The sequence below is a fragment of the Manis pentadactyla genome, chromosome 12 (genome assembly GCF_030020395.1).
Source record: "Manis pentadactyla isolate mManPen7 chromosome 12, mManPen7.hap1, whole genome shotgun sequence".
Taxonomy (NCBI): domain Eukaryota; kingdom Metazoa; phylum Chordata; class Mammalia; order Pholidota; family Manidae; genus Manis; species Manis pentadactyla.
In genome coordinates this window covers 39,656,036-39,678,811 of record NC_080030.1, presented here as the reverse complement: position 1 = coordinate 39,678,811, position 22,776 = coordinate 39,656,036, and the positions used below count along the sequence as shown (strand labels likewise).

General features: G+C 41.2%; 1 protein-coding gene across 4 annotated transcripts in view; it reads left to right on the top strand.

Moving 5' to 3' along the window:
- TIAM2 (TIAM Rac1 associated GEF 2) overlaps positions 1-22,776 on the top strand; it is a 217,273-nt gene that overhangs the window by 125,627 nt on the left and 68,870 nt on the right. For 3 of the 4 annotated variants that reach the window (XM_057489076.1, XM_057489077.1, XM_036886727.2), the window contains 3 exons: positions 44-268; positions 15,849-16,034; positions 16,676-16,822. In XM_057489076.1, coding sequence (XP_057345059.1) covers positions 44-268; positions 15,849-16,034; positions 16,676-16,822 — 558 coding nt within the window. Of the gene's footprint in view, positions 1-43; positions 269-15,848; positions 16,035-16,675; positions 16,823-18,938; positions 19,014-22,776 lie in introns of all 4 variants that reach the window. The other variant, XM_057489078.1, reaches the window with a different exon arrangement.

The following is a 22,776-nucleotide window of genomic DNA, read 5'->3' as shown; positions in this document are numbered from 1 at the left end:
GTACAACAATTTCAAATAGGTTTTTTTCCTCCTCTATATTTAGGCCACCAGCCAGACAGATCTGGAAAACTGGGTCACTGCCATCCATTCAGCCTGTGCATCCCTGTTTGCAAAGAAGCATGGGAAAGAGGACACAGTTCGGCTACTGAAGAACCAGACCAAAAACCTTGTGCAGAAGATAGATATGGACAGCAAGATGAAAAAGATGGCAGAGTTACAGCTGTCAGTGGTGAGCGACCCAAAGAACAGAAAAGCCATAGAAAACCAGGTACAATTAATTCACATGAGTACTTTCTTCCATTGCTCAAGTTACAGCAAAAATCTTGAGTTTGAATGCAAACTCAGATGGTGGTGATATTTCTTTCTGGGGGAAACGGTTTCTGTGGCTTCTATATCAAGTGCTTTTATTACTTATTAAATAAAAGTACTTACTTCAAGTACTTCTCAGTGTCACTTTTGTGTCACTTTTGTGACACTGGTGATGTGATATGCTTTAAAACTTTTGGTTGCTTGTATATATATGACCAAATCTTTTTTCCTAATATTGAGTGGTTTCTTCATGCCTAGCTGGTTCTGTTATATATTGTAACTTACAGAAAAAAATCTGTAAGTAAAACTACTAGAAGATTAGACAAGTAGGATTCTAATACAAAGGATGGCTTTGGAAAGAGTGGTTTGGTGTTAATACAGCTATTCCTGGGTCTGTGGATTCCAAAAACAAACAGTTTTTTTTTCTTTTCTATTTTTAACAGATAAGGTGCTAAGGAAAGTGCTTTCTCTGGTCTAGTTCCATATTCATATACTAATTAAACAGCCACTGTATATGCTATTTGCATTTTAGAGGAGGAGATGCAGCTTTTTAATATTTATTTTCCTTTCTTCAGACAACCTAAACACTTAGACAACTGTCAGGGAAATTTCTAGCACCCCTCTCTTCATAAATGTCTTTGGAAGATTAATCAGCCGTGGCTTGGAGGACAGATTGAAGTGGGGAAGGGTATTGAGTGGTGGGATGGCACAGGTCTGGTTGTGCATTTTCAAAGGCTGCCCCAGAATGATGTGACAGAGGTTTACCAGTTTATGAGGAGAATATATTTCAGAGTGCACAAATAGAATCTCAAAGATAGTTTGCCACGTGTCTGAATTGACTTGTCCCTCAAACAGCATATGCTATTTGTTTAGAGTACCTTCTAGCAAACTACAAACTACCAGATAGTTTAGCAAGGAACTAAAGAGGAAGTTGAAACCACCAAGCAGAGTTCAGGGAGGTGGAGGGTGGAGGCACGGGGCTTTTGCAGGAACACAGCTGCTGGAAGAAGTGCCGCCCCCAGGGTCTCAGCTTGTGTTACCTCTGCCTCTGCCTGCCCGTGGGAAAGCCTCACCCTGCTCCATGTGGGAAGGCTTCAAGTCCAGACGTGGGTCCTGGCCACCCCCACCCCACCGCAGTGTGGCAGGCAAGGATGTGATATTATGTCAAGGTTGATTGACAGACGGTTGGGTGAAGGAGAAATGGTAATGCCAGCATTTTCTCACCCATGGTCCTGAATTTTCAGGATCCAATAGCCACAGTGGTCTGTCTGTCATCAGAGGTACAACTTGTGGATTTGAGTATCTCTGAGAACCCAGGGTGCGCCAATCAAAAATCTCATACTGATTGTAATGGAAAGAAGTATGGTTTTTAACTTTTAGTATCTAAATTTTAACTTCAAAGCTATACTTTAGTCCTCTGAAGGGATGCCCACCTTGGAGTTTGCAGGTACTTACATATTGTCAGTGCTTAGTCCAGGGAAAGGAGAAGGAAATCTGGTGACATTGAGAGGCCCTTGACCATATTTTTGTTGTTGTTCTCTTTTCCCTCTTTATGGTCTTAAGAAGTCCAAGCAAATTTTTAAAGAACAAACTTTCCTTAAATGTAATTTTATTCCATTAGATATAATTTCATTAAGTTAAGATATAGTTGGTGTATGCTTGTTTTATGATGTCTCTGGGAGGTGGGAATATTTTCTCCTTAACCCCTACACAAATCCAGGGTCCACGTAGTCTGCTGGCCTGAAGAGAAGCTCTTTATTTTATTAAGGTATCATTGATATACAGTCTTATGAAGGGTTCACAAGAAAAACAATGTGGTTATTACATTCACCCTTATTATCAAGTCCCCGCCCATACCCCATTGCAGTCACTGTTCATCAGTGTAGTAAGATGCGACAGAGTCCCTATTTGTCTTCTCTGAGCTACACTGTCTTCCCCGTGACCCCACACACACCATGTGCACCAATCATGATACCCCACAATCACCTTCTCCCTTCCCCACCCTTCCCCACCCCTCCCCTTTCATAACCACTAGTCCCTTCTTGGAGTCTGTGAATCTGCTGCTATTTTGTTCCTTCAGTTTTGCTTCATTGTCATACTCCACAAATGATGGAAATCATTTAGTATTTGTCTTTCTCTGCCTGACTTATTTCACTGAGCATATTACCCTCTAGCTCCATTCATGTTGTTGCAAATGGTAGGATTTGTTTCTTTCTTATGGGTGAATAATATTCCATTGTGTATATGTACCACCTCTTCTTTGTCCATTCATCTACTGATGGACACTTAGGTTGCTTCCATATCTTGGCTATTGTAAAAAGTGCTGCAGTAAGCATAGGGGTGCATATGTCTGTTTGAATCTGAGAAGTTGTTTTCTTTGGGTAAATTCCTAGGAGTGTTGTTCCTGGGTTAAATGGTATTTCTATTTTTAGTTTTTTGAGGAAACTCCATATTGCTTTCGACAATGGTTGGACTAGTTTACATTCCCACCAGCAGTGTAAGAGGGTTCCCCTTTCTCCACATCCTCACCAGCACTTGTTGTTCTTATTCTTTTCTATGTTGGCCATCCTAACTGGAATGAGGTGATATCTCAGTGTGGTTTTCATTTGCATTTCTCTGACAATTAGTGATGTGGAGCATCTCTTCACGTGCCTGTTGGCTATCTGAATTTCTTCTTTGGAGAATTGTCTGTTCATATCCTCTGCCCATTTTTTAATAGGGTTATTTGCTTTTTGGGTGTTGTAGCTTGTGAGTTTTAAAAATATATTTTGGATGTTAACCCCTTGTCAGATATGTCATTTACAAATATATTCTCCCATACTGTAGGATGCCTTTTTGTTCTGCTTATAATGTCCTTTGCTGTACAGAAGCTATTTAGCATGATGTAGTCCCATTTGTTCATTTTTGGTTTTGTTTCCCTTGCCTGAGGAGATGCATTCAGGAAGAGGTTGCTCATGTTTATATTCAGGAGATTTTTGCATATGTTTTCTTCTAAGACTTTTATGGTTTTATGACCTACATTCAGGTCTTTGATCCATTTTGAGTTTTCTTTTGTGTATGGGGTTAGACAATAATCCAGTTCCATTCTCTTGCATGTAGCTGTCCAGTTTTGCCAACACCAGGTGTTGAAGAGGCTGTCATTTCCCCATTGTATATCCATGGCTCCTTTATCATATATTAATTAACCATATATGCTTAGATTTATATCTGGGCTCTCTAGTCCGTTCCATTGGTTTATGTGTCTGTTCCTGTGCCAGTACCAAATTGTCTTAATTACTGTGGCTTTGCAGTAGAGCTTGAAGTCGGCGAGCATAATCCCCCCCACTTTATTCTTCCTTCTCAGGATTGCTTTGGCTATTCAGGGTCTTTTGTGGTTCCATATGAATTTTTAGAACTGTTTGCTCTAGTTCGTTGAAGAATGCTGTTGGTATTTTGATAGGAATTGCATTGAATCTGTAGATTGCTTTAGGCAGGATGGCCATTTTGACAATATTACTTCTTCCTATCCATGAGCATGGAATGTGTTTCTATTTCTTGGTATCTTTAATTTCTCTCATGAGTGTCTTGTAGTTTTCAGAGTATATAGGTCTTTCAGTTCCTTGGTTAGGTTTATTCCTGGGTATTTTATTCTTTTTAATGCAATTGTGAATGGAATTGTTTTCCTGATTTCTCTTTCTGCTAGTTCATCATTAGTGTATAGGAATGCAACAGATTTCTGTGTATTAATTTTATATCCCACAACTTTTCTGAATTCAGATATTAGATCTGGTAGTTTTGGAGTGTATTCTTTAGGGTTTTTTATGTACAATATCATGTCATCTGCAAACAGGGACAGTTTAACTTCTTCCTTGCCAATCTGGATGCCTTTTATTTCTTTGTGTTGTCTGATTGCTGTGGCTAGGACCTTCAGTACTATGTAGAATAGAAGTGGGGAAAGTGGGCATCCTTGTCTTGTTCCTGATCTTAAAGGAAAAGCTTTCAGCTTCTCGCTGTTAAGTATGGTGTTGGCTGTGGGTTTGTCATATATGGCCTTTATTATGTTGAGGTACTTGCCCTCTATACTCATTTTGTTGAGAGTTTTTATCGTGAATGGATGTTGAATTTTGTTGAATGCTTTTTCAGCATCTGTGGAGATGATCATGTGGTTTTTGTCCTTTTTGTTGATGTGGTAGATGATGTTAATGAATTTTTGAATGTTGTACCATCCTGCGTCCCTGGAATAAATCCTACTTGATCGTGATGGATGATCTTTTTAATGTATTTTTGAATTCAGTTTGCTAATATTTCATTGAGTATTTTTGCACCTATGTTCATCAGGGATATTGGTTTGTAGTTTTTTTTGTGTGTGTGGTGTCTTTGCCTGGTTTTGGTATTGGAGTGATGTTGGCCTCGTAGAATGAGTTTGGGAGTATTCCCTCCTCTTCTACTTTTTGAAAAACTTTAAGGAGTATGGGTATTAGTTCTTCACTAAATGTTTGATAAAATTCAGCAGTGAAACCATCTGTTATGGGATTTTTGTTCTTCGTTAGTTTTTTGATTACTAATTCAGTTTCGTTGCTGATAATTCATCTGTTCAGACTTTGTGTTTCTTCCTGGGTCAGCCTTGGAAGGTTGTATTTTTCTAGAAAGTTGTCCATTTCTTCCAGGTGATCCAGTTTGTTAGCATATAATTTTTCATAGTATTCTCTCATAATTCTTTGTATTTCTGTGGTGTCTGTAGTGATTTTTCCTTTCTCATTTCTGATTCTGTTTATGTGTGTAGACTCTTTTTTTCTTGATAAGTCTGACTAGTGGTTTATCTATTTTGTTTATTTTCTCAAAGAACCAGCTCTTGCTTTTATTGATTCTATTGTTTTATTCTTCTTGATTTCATTTATTTCTGCTCTGATCTTTATTATGTCCCTCCTACTGATTTTGGGTCTCATTTGTTCTTCTTTTTCTAGTTTTGTTAATTGAGTTTAGACTGTTTATTTGGGATTGCTCTTCTTTCCTGAGGTGGGCCTGTATTGCAATATACTTCCCTCTCTTTGCATGGCCTTTGCTGCGTCCCACAGATTTTGCATTGTTGAATTATTGTTGTCATTTGTCTCCATATATTGCTTGATCTCTGTTTTTATTTGGTCATTGATCCATTGATTATTTAGGAGCATGTTATTAAGCCTCCATGTGTTTGTGGGCTTTTTTGTTTTTTTGTGTAATTTATTTCTAGTTTCAGTTTTGTGATTTGAGAAGCTGGTTGGTACAATTTCAGTCTTTTTGAATTTACTGAGGCTTTTTTTGTGGCCTAATATGTGATCTGTTCTGGAAAATGTTCCATGTGCACTTGAGAACAATGTGAATCCTGTTGCTTTTGGATGGAGTGTTCTGTAGATGTCTGTTAAGTCCATCTGTTCTAATACATTGTTCAGTGCCTCTGTCTCCTTACTTATTTTCTATCTGGTTGATCTGTCCTTTGGTATGAGTGGTGTGTGTTGAAGTCTCCTAAAATGAATGCATTGCATTCTATTTCACCCTTTAATTCTGTTAGTATTTGTTTCACATTTGTAGGTGATCCTGTTTTGGGTGCATAGATATTTATAATAGTTATATCCTCTTGTTGGACTGACCCCTTTATCTTTATGTAATGTCCTTCTTTGTCTCTTATTACTTTATTTGTTTTGAAGTCTATTTTGTCTGATACAAGTACTACAACTCCTGCTTTTTTTCTCCCTATTAGTTGCATGAAATATCTTTTTCCATCCCTTTACTTTCAGTCTGTTTATGTCTTTGGGTTTGAAGTGAGTCTCTTGTATGCAGCATATAGACGGATCTTGCTTTTTTATCCATTCTCTTTTGATTGGTACATTCAGACCATTTACATTTAGGGTGATTATCGATAGGTATGTACTTATTGCCATTATAGGCTTTAGATTCATGGTTACCAAAGGTTCAAGGGTAATTCCCTTACTATCTAACAGGCTAACTTAACTCACTTAGTATGCTATTACAAACACAACCTAAAGGTTCCTTTTTTTCCCCTCCTTTTTCTTCCTTTTAAATTCTTTATATATTAGGTATCATATTCTGTACTCTTTGTCTATCCCTTGATTGACTCTGGGGGTAGTTGATTTGATTTTGCATCTGCTTAGTAATTAATTGTTCTACTTTCTTTACTGTGGTTTTATTTCCCCTAGTGAGAGCTATTTAGCCTTAAGAACACTTCCATCTATAGCAGTCCCTCCAAAATGCACTGTAGAGGTGGTTTGTGGGAGGTAAATTCTCTCAACTTTTGCTTATCTGAATATTGCTTAATCCCTCCTTCAAATTTAAATAATAATCTTGCCCTGTAGAGTATTCTTGGTTCAAGGCCCTTCTGCTTCATTTCGTTAAATATATCACACCACTCTCTTCTGGCCTGTAAGGTTTCTGTTGAGAAGTCTGATGCTAGCCTGATGAGTTTTCCTTTGTATGTGATCTTTTTCTCTGCCTAGCTGCTTTTAAAAGTCTGTCTTTATCCTTGATCTTTGCCATTTTAATTATTATGTGTCTTGGTGTTGTCTTCCTTGGGTCCCTTGTGTTGGGAGATCTATGCAACTCCATGACCTCAGAGACTATCTCCGTCCCCAGATTGGGGAAGTTTTCAGCAATTACCTCCTCAAAGACACTTCTCTCCCTTTTCCTCACTCTTCTTCTTCTGGTAACACTGTCATGCAAATATTGTTCCGTTTGGATTGGTCACACAGTTCTCTCAATATTCTTTCATATCTAGAGATCCGTTTTTCTCTCTGTGCCTCAGCTTCTTTGTATTTCTCTTCTCTAATTTCTGTTCCATTACGGTCTCTTCTACTAAATCTCTCCATTGTATGTTTCATTTCAGATATGAAATTTCTTAATGATTGAATATCCATCTTAAATTCTTCCCTGAATTCTTGAATATTTTTCTGTACCTCCATGAGCCTGTTTATGATTTTTATTTTGAACTCTCTTTCAGGAAGGTTGGTGAGTTAAGTTTCATTTGGCTCTTTTTCTGGTGTTCATGAGATTTTTGTTTGAGCTAGAACTGGGTTCCTTTTACATTTCATATTTGTATGTGGCACCCTGTATTGCCCAGAAGCTCTAGTCTCTGGAGCTTCTCAGCCCCTGGAGTGATGTCAGGGGTTGCAGAGGAGTGGCGCTGGTGCCTGGGGGAGGAAAGAGCTGTTTCCTGCTTCCGGCTGTAGTGCCTGTCTCCACTGTCAGAACCAATGGGCCAAGCATACAGGTGTAAGCCTCTGTGCTTTGTGTCTCTAGATGGCATAGGTGGGGCTTCCCCTGGCTGGCCTGATGCCAGGGCATGGACTGCTGGTTTGCAAGCCAGTGCTGGCTGCAGGGTGCATATCACAGTGGGGGGCTTTGGAGCTGAGTAGCCAGCCAGGGGATTGGAGTGCCTGAAGCTCCTGAAAGTTCCCAATGTGCTGGGCAGAGTGCACCCAGACAACCTTGTCCACCTATCCCTTCTCATGTGCAGCAAGGTCTGTGCAAACCCTGCCCTTTCTGCAGCCCTCTCAGTGCTAGGGAGCCTCTCAGACCTCTTGTCTTTCCTTTGTCCCAGAGCGGCTGGATGTGGATCCCTGTCTTCCACAAATGGCTGGAATCTCTATCTCTCCAAGTATTCCACCTCTCTTAGCTTTCCAACTCCACTAATCTCCAGAGCACCATGCAATGTAGGTCTGTGCTCCCAAAGCAGATCTCCAGGGCTGTGTGTTCAGCAGTCCTAGGCTTCCATCCCTTCCCCGTTCTGTTTCTCTTCCTCCCGCCGTTGCGATGGGATGGGGGAAGGGCTTGGGTCCTGCTGGATCAAGGCTTTGGTACGTTACCCTGTTTCTGTTCTCCAGGTATTTGCAGTCTGGTGCAGCCTTTTTTCCTGTTGCTCTTTTAGGACTAGTTGTATTAACTATATTTTCATATTATATGTGGTTTTGGGAGGAGTTCGGTGTCTCACCTCTCACACCGTCATCTTGAATCCCTGAAGAGAAGCTCTTTTAAAGAGTTAGGGTAATTATTACTTGTGATCCATTATTCTTCGACAGAATCATTACATTAGTTATGTTAAGCTCACTGTCTTAATACTCCTAATTGTTCAGTTCTGTTCTCCCCTTCCTGACCCTGCTGCCCTACCCCTGCCCCACTCCCTTGACTCCCACCACCTCTTCTGTGCACACGCTTAACTTCCTCCTGTTATGTTTATGAATTTCTGGTAAGAAACAGTTTGGACTGATCTTTAGAAATTCCACCTAAAAATATTCTCCTTCCTCTATCGGCTATTTTTAAGGTTGTAGTTTAATCATATGTTCCCAGAGGGCTTTGCAGTGGGTAACATGAAGTACATTGGCTGTACCCACTCTCCATAAGCCGGGTGGTTATAGAGAGCTATGAGCTCTTTGCTTGCAGACCCAGAGAGGATGAAATGTCAAGGGGAGAAAAAGCACATGCTTAGAATTACATTTATGAGATGGTCTTTGATGAGAGAATGTTATGTGATGCTACAAAGGCAAAAGTATTTACAAACCAAGACCAATAAGAACACTATCTCCCAAATATCCCATAGCTGTGTAGTTCTCTTAAAGTACCTTTTTGAAAGTTCCTTAAAAGAGCAGTGCTTTATCCACTTCCCATTTAAAAATCTCAACTTCACTATAATTTATTTTACATAAAAGAAAGTATTCATTTTATTTATGTAGCTCTTTTCCCCAGTGATTCCAAGAACCTCAGATGTCGTCATTTATAGCCAATAACAGCTGAGCTGACAGTGCACGTTACATCATGAGAGATAAGGCCTCTGGAACAGGTTTTCTTTGAAGTGCTCGGGGTGGAGAAGATCGTTGTCAGTGCCCTTCCCAAATGAAAAACCACTGTATCAGCAGTGATGGCCAAGCCTCAGACTGCTGTGTGCCCACGTGCGTTGCTTCATGGAGACCTTCATGTTTTCTTGTCCCAGGGCTTGCGGGGGATTCTGTCGGGCAGGATGACACAACCTGCGTTGAGCATATCCAATGCGGAGCAGACCATGCCACCAGCCACATGTTGGATTTCTTTTCAAGTTCTGAGGGAGGAAACGCTGCCAATTAAGTCCGGTTAGGACTTGATTTTCCTTTCTTCTTCTTATCTTACACAAGTAAACAAGGACAAAAGCTCACACCCTCGGGCAGTCTTGGCCTCCTCCAGGCCAGTTTCCCCCCCATCCTGACTCTCCTTTGTACTCCTCACTTCCTGTGGGTAATTGGGCCAGAGAGGGAGCAGTTAGCACAGGAGAGATGACAGGGCAGGGAGTAGGCGCTCAGCTGGTGGGCGTGGGGCTGCTCTGGGTTTCATGAAATGTGGGCTTTATTTGAAATATTTACTCAAAGTTGTAAACTCAGAAAGAGGATGGATTGAATTTAGACAGTTGGGAACTGGTGACAGGAACCAGTAGGCAGAGCCTTGAGGGTCATATGATCAGGGTGTTGTGGGGGGAGCAGCTTGGGGGGTATAGCATGGAGAGGTGAGCGTTGGTGATGGGGTTTGAGGGAGGCAAGGCCAGGTTATGGAGGTGCTGGACCGCGAATGGGCTTTTGCTCACAGGCAGTGGGAAGACAGTGGAAGTTTTGGGGGCAGGAAGTTAGCATTCAGGTTCGTTCAGTGAGCATATTTTAAGTGCGTGCTCTGGGCCAGCTAAGCACACAGACTGCGGGTTCAAGAAGATGCTGTCTTTGTCCTCAGGGTGCTCTTAGTGCAGGGTGACAACAGTTGAGCATATCATTTCAACTTAATATAATGAATTCAGAGCAAATGATATTCCAGTGTGTGTGGAAGGCAAGAAGTTTAATTTCCTGTGTAGTAGTGGGAGATTTCCTGGAGGAGGGATGCCTGAATTGCTTCTGGAAGAGTGGAAGGAGTTAATCAGTAGAGGGATGGAGAAGGGAATTCCTGGCCAGGGGTTAGCAAGAGCAAAGGCAGAGGTGCTCTGAAATGATGCTGTGCACCTGACAGTTTGATTCTTCATTCACAGGATATACAGGTGGTGAGAGGTGGAGGGTAGTGGGCCTGTCTTCTCTTCTCCCTGGACCACTGTGCAGGCTGCCCCTTTTGCCCTTCCTCAGCATCTTCCATACAAGGCCAAAGGAGTTTGCTTCTAAAAAGCAAATCTGATTATGTGATTACCTGGTTTAAAAGTCCAGGGATCTGCCCTTGACTCCCCACTGCCCACTCCACCAGAAACCTCTTTTATACACCCATGATTCCTGGGGTCTCCGTCACTGCTTCCATCACCTTGTTTTATGATTAGCCCCTTCTGTGTAAGGTTGCTTCCAGGCTGAGCTAAGAGCTCCTCGAGGCCAGGTCACCTCCGTCTCTGTAGCCCTGGCACTCCACTCAAGGTGACGAGTGAGTGCTCTGGTCTCTTTCCTGCTGTATTTTGGACTCCTCTCTGTACCCCGTCTCCTCACCAGCTCTGGGATCTTGCCCTCAGGCCTTCCCTCTTTCATTCCCCAGCTAACAGAGCCTCTCCTTCCTCACTCCCCATCCTCATGGCCCCTGAGCTTATTTTCAGGGTTCCTGTCTCAGGCCATGGTCATGTATGATTCTACAGTAATGCCATGTGGTCAGTTTGTACGTATCACCCGTTTGATGGATGAGTGAATAGACCCTGAGAGTGGTTACGTTCATTTTCTAATGCCACACAGTCAGGAAGGGGCAGAGCTGGGATTCAAACACAAATCTGCACTCCTAACCAATGTACTCTCCTGCCTGTCACCAAGACTTCAGTGAATCAGATGGTGCTTCACCTGCTGATTAACCAGGTGATGAATGGTATAAAACAGAAATTAATCCTTACTTTGTTTTCACATCTTGGGTTTTTCAGCTTGATTTGATAGGAAATGTATTTATTATACAACCGAGTGAATTTTATGGCATGTGAATTGTATCTCAAAGAAAAAAGAAACCCAATTCTCTAAACCTTAACTGGTTGTTCTAACTACCAATTAGTTTCACTGTAATCGTGTCACTAGATGGGTTCTTCTGTGAAGGTAGATTTCAATGTTTGGAAAATATTGCATGGGAGTTTTTCAACTTATTGTGCCAAAAAGGAAACATGAGTTCTCTTTTAGGACAAGTCTAGTAACGGGCAAATGACTACTGTGATCAAATGACTAACTTGTAGAAAATATTTTTCTAGGAGTATTGGGTGTGGCAGGAATGTGCTTGTCATTTTTTTTTATGTGTCACTTATTCATTTGTTATTTTTAGCATTTCGCTTCACCTCCTCCCCTCCCATGTTCTGCAGTACACCACAGCCTTGCTGGCCTCATTAGCCAAACAGAACTTTATTAGTAATAAAGAGGAAACTTTTGCATTGCATTTGTGTCAATCCTTAAAGACAGAAGTTTTCTCCCTGCATTTTGTGATTAATCATTTTTTCTCTTACAATGAAAGAAAACAGAAACCTCCCTAGGGTGAGTTTTCTTCCTCCATATCAGTTTTGTATGTTGTGTATAGACATTAAAAGAAATGAAAGCTTGTTCTACATAGGAGATGAGTTTTTATTTTCACATTCCAATATTCATCTTAAAAAATAAAAATATGTCTAGGGACAATTACCAGTAGTTAAGGAATTTAGAAAAAAGTGGGAAAACCATTCTCGGTTTAAGGTAATTGGTTTGAGGTATTTTAGTTTTTGATGATGTTAGGAAAAATATCTCCAGAAATTCCCTGATAAATGTGTTGTCAAATAATATTACTATGTTAGTAGTGGTGGTGGTGGAGACACTGATGATGAATGAAATTTGCTGAGGTAGCATATACAATAGCTACAAAACTATCTTCTATTTCTTCCTTTACATTAAAAAATACATGTATCTGTATATCCTTTATCTCATCTTTTGAGGAATAAGTGTAAAATATAGTATTCTTTTTAATTAACATATAGTTGGGCTGAACTGGCACATCAAGACTGGTTGGGAATTGAAACACAAAATGCTGAGTATGAATAGGGCACTGAAATGAGGGAGTGTAGATCACCCTACATCGTTCTACATAGAACAAACACCTGGGCATCTACGGGGAGCAGTAAAGTCCCCATGCAATTTAAATGCCTGTCGCTGAAGCAGGGCTTGGATAGGGCTCAGATGTCCACCTTCTGAGAGAGAGGACCTGGGGTGCAGAGGCTGCATTGTGACTGCTTGGTAGAAGCCTGTTCCCACACATTGTTCACAGCAGGATAGCTTTGGACCTTGGCAGTCTGGAAGGGCTAGCTTGTTATGTGATCCTGGTCAGTCACTTCCCTTCTGGGCCTTGGTGTCCTCTGCAGAGAAATAAAGGTGTGGCAACCCTCATTCCCTTACAAGTCCATTGCACATGGTGACAGACTTTTCAGTATTAAAGGTCTGTGCTGAACTTGCGGATCTGGCTTCTCTGCTTCCCTCTCCCCTCCAAGTAACCTCAGCCTCTGAAAACGTGTCTTCTCCATCCTTTTACCTGCATGTTCTCCCACGTCATTCTCTACAACTTTGGTGAGTCTGTGGAAAGAAAATCAAATGTTCATTATTTCTTATTTAACCACAAATCTTCATTTAACCCATAAAGAGCCACAACCTTAAAAACAAGGTAAATACTGTCCTTAAATATGGAATAGATGTGTGACTAATGGTGGCCACAAAGATTAATGGGGTTGAAGGCTGTACTATTTAGAGTTCTCCAAAGAAACAGAACCAATAGGATGTATGAACAAAATAGATATAAAGAGATTTATTATAAGCAACTGGCTCATGTGATTCTGGAAGCAAGCAGCTCTCAGGATCTGCACAGTGAGTCTGCAAACTGGAGACAGGACGGCTGAGTGTGGTTTTCTATCTGAAGGCTTAACACCCAGGATGAGCCAGTATTCAGTTCAAGTCTGAAGCAGGGAAAAAGCTGATATCCCAGTTTTGAGGCCCTTAGGCAGGAGTAGTTCACCCTTACCTGGGGATGGTCAGCCTTTTTGTTCAGTTCAGGCTTTCAGCTGACAGAATGATGCCCACTCACATTGGGGGTGAAGACAACCTGCTTTACTCATTCTACCCATTCTACCCATTTAAATGTCAATTTCATCTGAAAAGCCCTCATAGAAACACCAGGATAATGTTTGACCACATATCTGGGCACCCTGGGGCCCAGTCAAGTTGACACACAGAATTACAAAGGCTCAGCAGGATAAGGACAGGAGGCATTGTAAATATAGAGAAGTCATAAAGTCCCTTCTCATCCGCATTTTCTACTAAATTCAGTTTTAGAAGTACCTATACAATAAAGAGCATTGATTGAGATACTAGTTCTCCTGAGACATAATCACACACATCAACAAACTTCTTGATCTCCGAAGGCCTGTTTTAGGCTGTCAGAGTCTTCCATCCTCCTCTCCCTGCAACAGACCCAAACACCTGAATCTATCTTCTTACCATGAATTCACCTGCATTTTGTCCCAAGTTTTGGATGGAGAGGTCTGTGTATGCTTGAAGGTTATCAAAGTGTTTCTGAAAAAAAATTTAGATTCTCTATGTATCAGTTAAGATGGAACTATGTGCCTTGCAGTGCTCCTTTGATGTATAGCTACATAAATACATTTTAAATGTTTTGCCTTTTAAAATACATACTTTGTAAACTGCAGAACTCAGTGAAAAGATTGTCAGCTTCCTTGATCTACAGTGATTGACATAGGCCTGGATCTTTATTTTTGTCATTCTAATCTATTGTGATGGCCTGGGCTTACCTTCTAGTGTCCAGTGACTCATTGGCTTTCTGTCCTCTCATGCCTCCTTCCCCAACAGAACCCCTAGAAAGGATCTCACACACTATTTCACATGGAGGTGTAAATGAGGGTAAGCTTTCATGCATTACCCAGTCTAGGAGTATCTACATGTCATCAGAAGACAGAAGATTATATCTATAATTGTGGATTTCCAGGAATCAGCTAGAGAAGGTATTTGTGAGACAGAACTGGAAGCATAGGTTTTTCTGTGCCTTAGAGCTCCCGGTAGGTGTCAGTTTATGGTTACATAATGCCCATCCTTACCTTTCTAGAATCTAGCAGTCTCTAATATGGCAAGACCGAGAGGAGATTTGCAGTTTCAGTTTGAACTGTTTTGTTAGTCAAGAGCAGTGCTCCTCACTGAGACTGTGCAGCAGAATCGCTGAATGTGCTTTTGAAATGTAGACTTTTCTAGGCCTCACCCCTCATGAATAGAATCTTCAGGCACTGGGCCTGGGCATCTTCATTTTTAAAAGCCAACAGGCCGTTCTGGTATTCGTTCAAAGCTGATGCCGGTAGGCTGTTACATTGCTAATAAGGGTGTCCAGAATCTTAAGGTTAAATTCACTATGAAGACTGAGAGTTTTCAGTGCCCTCGGGGACTTTGTTGGTTTGCTGACAAACAATGACGAGTCACCGTATTATATTAGATCTCATAGCCATTGTATTTCTTTCATACCTTCCTAAGATATAGATATAGAGAACTTGGAGTTGGTCTGGAGAATACCCAGAATTCATACTGTTTTTCTCTAGGGACACACTAAAGGGAATATACTGTTAAGCATTGGAGATCCTTCAAAATGTCATTTATCCAGAATTAAAGATTGACCTGGAAAGTTGACTGTGAAAGGTTAGGATCTGTTTAGGTGCTAAACACAGCAAAACGAGAGATGCAATTGTTACAAATGGAACAGCATGACTCTTGTACTGAATCTTTGCTGCGGGCTTTCACTACAGACCCTCTCTTGGATTCTGAGGTTGCTGTGAACATTTGAAGCCCAGCGTTTGGTTGTCCTACTGAATGATTATGTCAGCGGGTTACTAGCGCCTTCCTTCACCTATTAATTTATCTTTAAATGATGATAACAGTTATATATAACATATTTTGACATCCTTGGAGGAAGAGAGAGCGTTTGACTATTACTTTACCAACTCATGGTTTCACTTTGGAAGAAGTACACAGATTTCTGTTGTTTGAATAACTGTATGTGCTTTAGTTTTATTCCGATGTGTAGCTGGTGATTATGCTCTAATATACCTAAAATAGAAGTAAAAGGTCTATTTGTTCTTATCCCTGAAGTCCATTTGCTGCTTATTTTGAATCATTTACTTAGAATGTACAGAAATGTAAAGCCACTGCCTTCATTAATCTAGCATCTGTTTGTGTGCAATTCAGTTAATCTGGTTTAAGATCAGAGGCTGTAAACATAAAGGGAAATGAAACAGTGGAAGAACTGACTAACAGTTGCGCATCCTGCCGTAAGCATGGTTTAGAGTGTTGTGCTGTTTTGCCGTGGCTCTGAATTGGGACCACCGGCTTTCTTTGTTTATGGCCGTCTTGATGAAGTGCAGGCCGGCTGACCCAGTGTGTTCTGGCAGATGGGCTTGAGATGGGATGAGCAGGGGAGGCTAATTTCAATCAGGCAACACCCACTGAAACAAATTTTTCCTTGAAGTGTGTGAAAGGGATCACATTTTCAATCTGACCCATGAAAACTTCTCATTTGTATTGAAATCCCCCCTGTTCTTGCTTAAACAGATCCAGCAGTGGGAACAGAACCTGGAGAAATTTCACATGGACCTGTTCAGGATGCGCTGCTATCTGGCCAGCCTGCAAGGCGGGGAGTTGCCAAACCCTAAGAGTCTCCTGGCGGCTGCCAGCCGCCCCTCCAAGCTGGCCCTTGGCAGGCTGGGCATCTTGTCAGTCTCCTCTTTCCATGCTCTGGTACGTTCCCGAGGATGGCCATTTCCGTGGGGCTCAGGGAGGACTGTGGAGGCTCACTTTCCTCCGGCTGGTTGTCATTCACCTCTGCTGTGACTTACCCAGCGCTGTCCAGGAGCCAGGCACGGGGGTCCACTCTGGGGTCTCAGCTTCTCTGCTGCTTATTTGAGGAACCCAACTGCTGGTAGACAGTTACTAAATATTCAGGTCTGCATCTGCCTTTCTGTCTGTTCCACCTCATGTACTCAGGAAGGCGGAATCCCCGAGGAGTAGTGATAGTAGTGTGAAGAAGTAAAGGGCCGATTGAAGGTTTTTTTTTTATCTGTACTGCAGAGGGCCCTGCTGGGTTTTCTGAATTTGGCACTCTGTGGACAGTACTAGCTCAGTCTGGGGTTCTGTGGGTTGTTTTGCTGACATCATTACCCACCCTGGAGAGATCCAAAGGTTGTGACTAGGCTTGTGTTATCCAGATAAAGAGAAATCTATATGGTGGATGCATTTCTGGTATGTTAGACATGCAGTAGCTTTTGGTGCTGGTCGCAGAGCACATACAGCAATCAGGGCTTACTGACGTTAAGGCAACAGTTAATTCTGTCCCCCAAGTTGTAAGCTTTACTATTTTTTTAAACTGTGTTTTTAATTAGGTATGTTCTAGAGATGACTCTGCTTTCCGGAAAAGAACGCTCTCACTGACCCAGCGAGGAAGAAATAAGAAGGGCATATTTTCTTCATTAAAAGGGCTGGACACACTGGGAAGAAAAGGGAAGGAGAAAAGACCTTCTATAACTCAGGTGAGTTCCCAGCACAGGAAGACAGCAGACCCAGTGGGAAATCCTTTATGTGCACCAGGTCGTGAATGTTCACCGTCCATTCAGAATGAGATCTAAGTTAGTTCAAAGCGGGGCAGTCTTTGCATGGACATTTTCCCCAAATGAAAACACACCCATGGCTCAGCCTCTTTATGTCACTTCCAAAGAGATATTCCTACCTTGCTCATGTGTGCAATACTCAGGAACACAAAGATAAGAGTAATCAGAAAGAATCTGCATTTTGCATTGCCTTCAAAACTCATATTGATTTTCCCCATAGGTTGTATGTTAAAATAAACATGTGAAATTAGTAATAATCAGAGTAACAGCAACTAAATGCTATTGAAAGTGCCAGACACTTTGCTCACTTAATCTTTGTGACACCAAGTAGACATTTTATCAGCACATTTTGGAGATGAGGAGCCTGAGGCCTGGAGAGGTTAAGTCAGTTCCTTGACCCTGTTCGCACAGTGCCCAAGGGGCAGGGCTGGGACGCGCTCTACCTGGACCCAAAGCTTTGCAGCACTGGACTGTTGCTGCTGGTTGTTTTCCTAAAGGAAGGGTGGCTCTTTTAACATTTTATCAAGTAAAAATAGCCTGAGCACTTATTGTTGAAATGTGGCCCATGTACAGTGAATTGTTTTCAGAACAGTTCAAATACTCATATCTGAAGTATTTCCTGATGCCGTTAATACAGTATATGATAATTAATGTTGCTGATTGATATGTTTTGGGATTATTATTTTTTTCAAAGACTGTTGAAAAGATGAGTTATAACTTGATGATCTGATCATTTAAGTGACTAGGGAAAATGCAGTTAAGTCTGAAAAGAAATTTCTTATTTTCACTCTTAGCAGGTTGCTATTATTCTGAGTATGCTTTCACTATCATCTGGAAAATAGGGTCACATTCTATGGTACTTTATTTTCTAATTTTACATGGATATTTTTTAGAATGTGTATAATAGTTTGTTGGATTGGATGAATAACGGATGGAATCAATTTCTTTGATCTCTTTACAACTCTGGGACAATTAAAGTAGATGTGGTAGGGAAGGGGTTGGTTGGGAAAGAAAAATACATGGAACTTCTGTTACGCAGTGCTGTTTTTGTGTACTCATACACAATTGGAAGGAGTAACATTCTGAAATTGTGGTTGTTCTTGTACTGTAATTGTAAGAAGTAATCATTTATTGATTATAAATGGAAGCATATTTCTTCATTACAGATTATAGTCAGCCCTGAACCATTGGCTAATTCTGGGCTTATATTTTTTAATCGAACTTCTATGAAGTTTAAATTATGCCTTAAGGAAAGGTCTGATTTTAATCAAGATAGTCAGTGCTGTATGATTAAATGATAATACAAGTAACTTGATAACTTGCTTACTTTTCTTTAATGTTGACATTTAGTTGATTAGATATGAATCTGATATGGTCTTTACCCCGTGATATTTGGTAGATGTTGCTAATGTGAGATTTCCTGAGAAAAAAAAGCCTTTGGTTGAGCATTTTTGCATTAAAAAGTTACGAAACTAATTGTAATGTTGGTATTTGTATAGCTGAATGAAGTTGATGTCATAGGTATCCATAAATGTTTCAGTGGCTTATTCTTTAATGTTTATTATTTTACTACAAAATATAGAAAATAAACATTAGAAAAAGTAAAGGAATGTCTCACCCCTCTACCCAAACCCAACCACTTTTAATATTTAGCTATATTTCTCACTGGTATTTATTCTGTGCTCTTTTAACAAATGGTTATATGCTTGATTTTGGTGGCTTTGCCAACTCAACTTGGAGTTCTGTTCCACATCTTCAGAAATGTGTACTGCTTGGTGAAGGGCAACATCAAGAAGATCCAGGGTAATTTAAATAATATATGACATCAAAGAAAGTAAAATACAGAACCATATAGGAAGAAAGAAGGAAAACTTTTCTTTAAAGTCAAAACTTCAAATGTGGTACAGTAGTAAATTGTACAAATCATGATATAAAGATGTTATAAAACGTTACAGAACTTAAAAATTTAAATACTGAAAAAGGTAGCTGCCAGTTGCAGAGGCATCCCAGTGACCTCCCTTGCCCTTCTGTCTATCAGGTATTTGATTCAAGTGGCAGCCATGGCTTTTCTGGAACTCAGCTACCTCAGAATTCCAGTCACTCTCGGGAGGGGGCCGTTGCTGTAGGTGGATGCCAGCCATCTCCTTTTCCCTGGATGACACTCGGGGAATCCAGAACTGCCCTTTCCGCTCAGGATTGTCTGGGCAGGCATCTTTCACACAGCACCTGATGCTGTGGCTCAGCAGCCTGGACCACCATGGCCCCTCAGAGGCGCTGAGTACAGGGTTCCCTTATAGTGTGCAGAATGGCTTCTGATTCAGCAAATCCTCAGAACTGCCTGAATGGCATTCTGGAGTAGGTGAGGACGATGAGATCAAGCCTCTCCTTTGTGTCTCTTTCAGATCCACACCTTCCCCTTAAAACTATTTCTCAGTCTTCACCAGATCGTTTTATCTCGGGGTTTACGTCCTCTGAACCTCTTCTCTACTTGTGAGATTCAAACCTGATTTTAGTAGGCTTGGACAACTTCGCTTGCTTTTGCAGAAGTAGGCAGTATTGTTTAATAAGGTAATTGGGATAATTCCATGAATTGGCAATTTAGTATGAAAAAACAGGAATAGTGGAATGTTAGACACTGTGGAGGAGGTGAATGAGGAACTTTCTGGTGATCCTTAAAATAGGCAACCACCTATTCTGCCTTCCTGTGAAGCTGGCTCTGGCTATGGACCCTGAGCTGCCCAGGGTGCCATAGGTATTGTTGACACCACTCCCCGGGAAAGCGCTGCCTGTCGTGTCCTGAATGGCACAGAAAAGCTCCGTCTAAACCCTGTTCCCTTTCCTCTCCCATTCTCAGCATCAGGGCTGTGAGAGGGCAGGCTGTGAGTCATGGCCTGTGCCAGGAGGCCAAGTCCCTGGTGTTGCCCCTGTCCTTGGTGCTCCTTTGCTAGATTTGACTGACTGTGGGGCCACGGGAAGCCAAATCCAAGCCTTCCTTTTTATAAATCATACTATCACCATGGCAGACTTTTAGTAATAAACAATTTCCGTTCCCTGTCCCTCTATTTCTGTACACATGCAGAACTTATTTCAAAATCAGGATCAAATCACACCACCTTCTGGGAATTTTACTTGTGTTACTAGCACAGGTTTCCCCATAAACTGAAAGCAGCATGTTCCTGTGAAACTTTTATAAGCCAAAATGGCTTAAAGTGAAGAAGCAATTACCATTAATTGATATGGAAAATTTTTTAAGTGTTTCCAGACAAAAAAATCACCCCTCTTGAGTTTTTCTGATACCTTAGGACACATCTTGCCAATGGATGCACAAAATAAATTGAGAGAATACACAGATGCTCATAGACACAGTTGGAAGCCAAGGTGGCTTGCTGTCAATCAGGATGCGGAGCGCAGTTCAGGGGGAGGAGCTTGGTGGCGCCACCCTCACTGCTCAGGGTGTGTGCTGCCTGCAGAACAAACACGGTTTTTGCTTCTTGCCTTTTGCCTTTTCGGTAATAGTGAAAACCCTCTTTCTGTTTTGGTTAGTGAAAACAGGTGCAAATGTAGGTCTTTTGTGAAAGTGAAATGGCATAAGGCAAACTTTGAAAAATGAGGGAACTTACTAAGAGTAACTTTTAGTTACCTTTGAAGTAAATTCTTCATGTCTCCCAGGCAAACTTGTAATTAGGACCCTTGCTCTTTATAGTTTATGTATAGATTATGATTATGTATACTCCATCCATAACACACTGCTGAGGGTGTAGTATTGCTTAATACATTTGTTTATTAATTGTCTATATCAGATGTAGTCCGTTAATGGTTGAGAACAGTTTGATCTGCAATAAAAACCCATAATTTAAGGTCCTGTCTCTTCCAGTATTAAATGACAATGTAAAATTCTTCCTTTGAAAGTTAAGAAATTCACGCACAAAGCACTTTCTATTAACAGAACTTACATTGGACTTCGAAAATAAATCTTGTTAACATAGCCATTAACAGTCAGAATTAAGCTTAGTGCATATTTAAATTGGCTTAAATTACTAGATGATCATTTTGTGATTTAATAGACAAGTCTCATTACCTTTATAACGAGTGAGAAAAAGTATTATTGCATCTGTTTTTTAAAGCATATATATTTAAACATTTATACCTATTTATTTTAACTGAGCATTGTTTCTGGTATACGGACATTGAAGAAATTCTTTTGGCATATAGGATTAGTTTAATGGCATATTTATTATTTTTGTACTGAAGTCTGAGATAACTAGGCTTAAATTGAGTTGCAGATAAAATTAAGGGTATTTGTTTTTTTTATATCTCTGGGACTTAAAATTCTGCCTGTAGCTGGCTGAATAATTAATATTTCATCTCACTAGCTTTCCTCTGCTAATCATTCTTGGAGAATATTTATAACTTTCACAAACCATCTATTTGTATATACAGTCACTCTGTTGTGTCCATTAGTGTAACAGAGAAAGGCAGTCATTCCCACACGTTGGGAGGGAGGGCGTCATGGGTATTTTTAAATATTCCGCTCTAATTGGTACATCATGTAAAGTCCAACAGTGAGTCACCCTAATTTGAAATCTGTTAAGGTTGGAACAGAGCCTGTCTTATTTGAGCATTTTTTAAAGGACACTTTACCTAGCCAAGAATGAAGGCTTTACATGGTGTGCGTCTTGAGGAGTAATAATGAGTCCCAATCAGCATTTGAAGGGAGGTGTTTGTTATGGAGATTCTGACAGCAAATCCCCACCGAGGCTCTGACGGTAGCCACCACAGAAGCTTCGTTGTAGAAATTAGGGCGCACCAGGCCTTGGTGCTCTCTCCAGGAAACTGGGCGCAGGGTGTCCCAGCCCTCTGGGAGAGAGTGAGTGCGGTCGCATGAGTCGTCAGCTCCGAACTGGAAAGAAGAGAGGCTAATGTTGTTTTTTTTAAAATGGAAAATGTGAATGAAACCACTGCTTCGTGATCCTAACATCGTAGTCTGTTTAAATGGAATGTTAGTGTGGAACCCTACTTAGCACACATCCGTGTGCAGGAAGACAGAGGAACTGTGGGCAGGTATTTGTTTTCCCTTCCTGTCAACTGATGCTTGGGCCGCAGCCCAAGGAGGTAATAAACATGTTCCCCTCTGTGACATCTCACTGTTGTTCAGAACACCCAGAGCATGTAGCTCCTTTTGTGTTCTCTCCTCATCTCACTTGCTAAATAGGCTTTCCTTTTATCAGCAACTGTGGTGTAGGGCCCGTTTGTGACAGCCAGATTGTGAGTTTGCTCCTCACTTCCCTTCAGGGATCCAAGTCGTAATTACAAGCCATTCGATCCAGAAGCATCTGCTGTGAGAACACGTGGAGTTTCCGTCTCCTGTCCTTGAGGCACGCAGAGCATAAGTAATTTGACATGTGCTTTCAGGACCATTAATGTAATGGTGGTAAGAAATGCTTCTGTAGCCGGGGCCCTAAAGGAGGACTGAAGGGATCTGCAAAGCTTAGCTTGTCAGTCTGTAGTGGCCATGGCCACAGTTCCCATTGTGTGCATGGCCTGCTGGAGCCAGACCCCAGGGTGACCTGGGCATCAGTGGCCACCGTGATTCCCCGGGGTTTTGAAACAAGGGGTGACTCTCTTGCAGTTCTTTACAGTGGCCACGATGGAGTCATGATGGTTAAGCCTACATATGATTCCACAAACCGGGCTGAGCTTCAGTAAAAAAAGGTCTTTGACAGTATGAAGGCCCTTTACGATTTACATACCTTCTAATGCCATTCCTACCCTGTGAAGCTGTCATTTTTCAGCACTGGTGAAAGGTAAAGAAACTGAGCCCAGAGACATTAGATGACCAGTTCTGCCAAGGCCGGGGTTTGACCCAGATGGTTGTA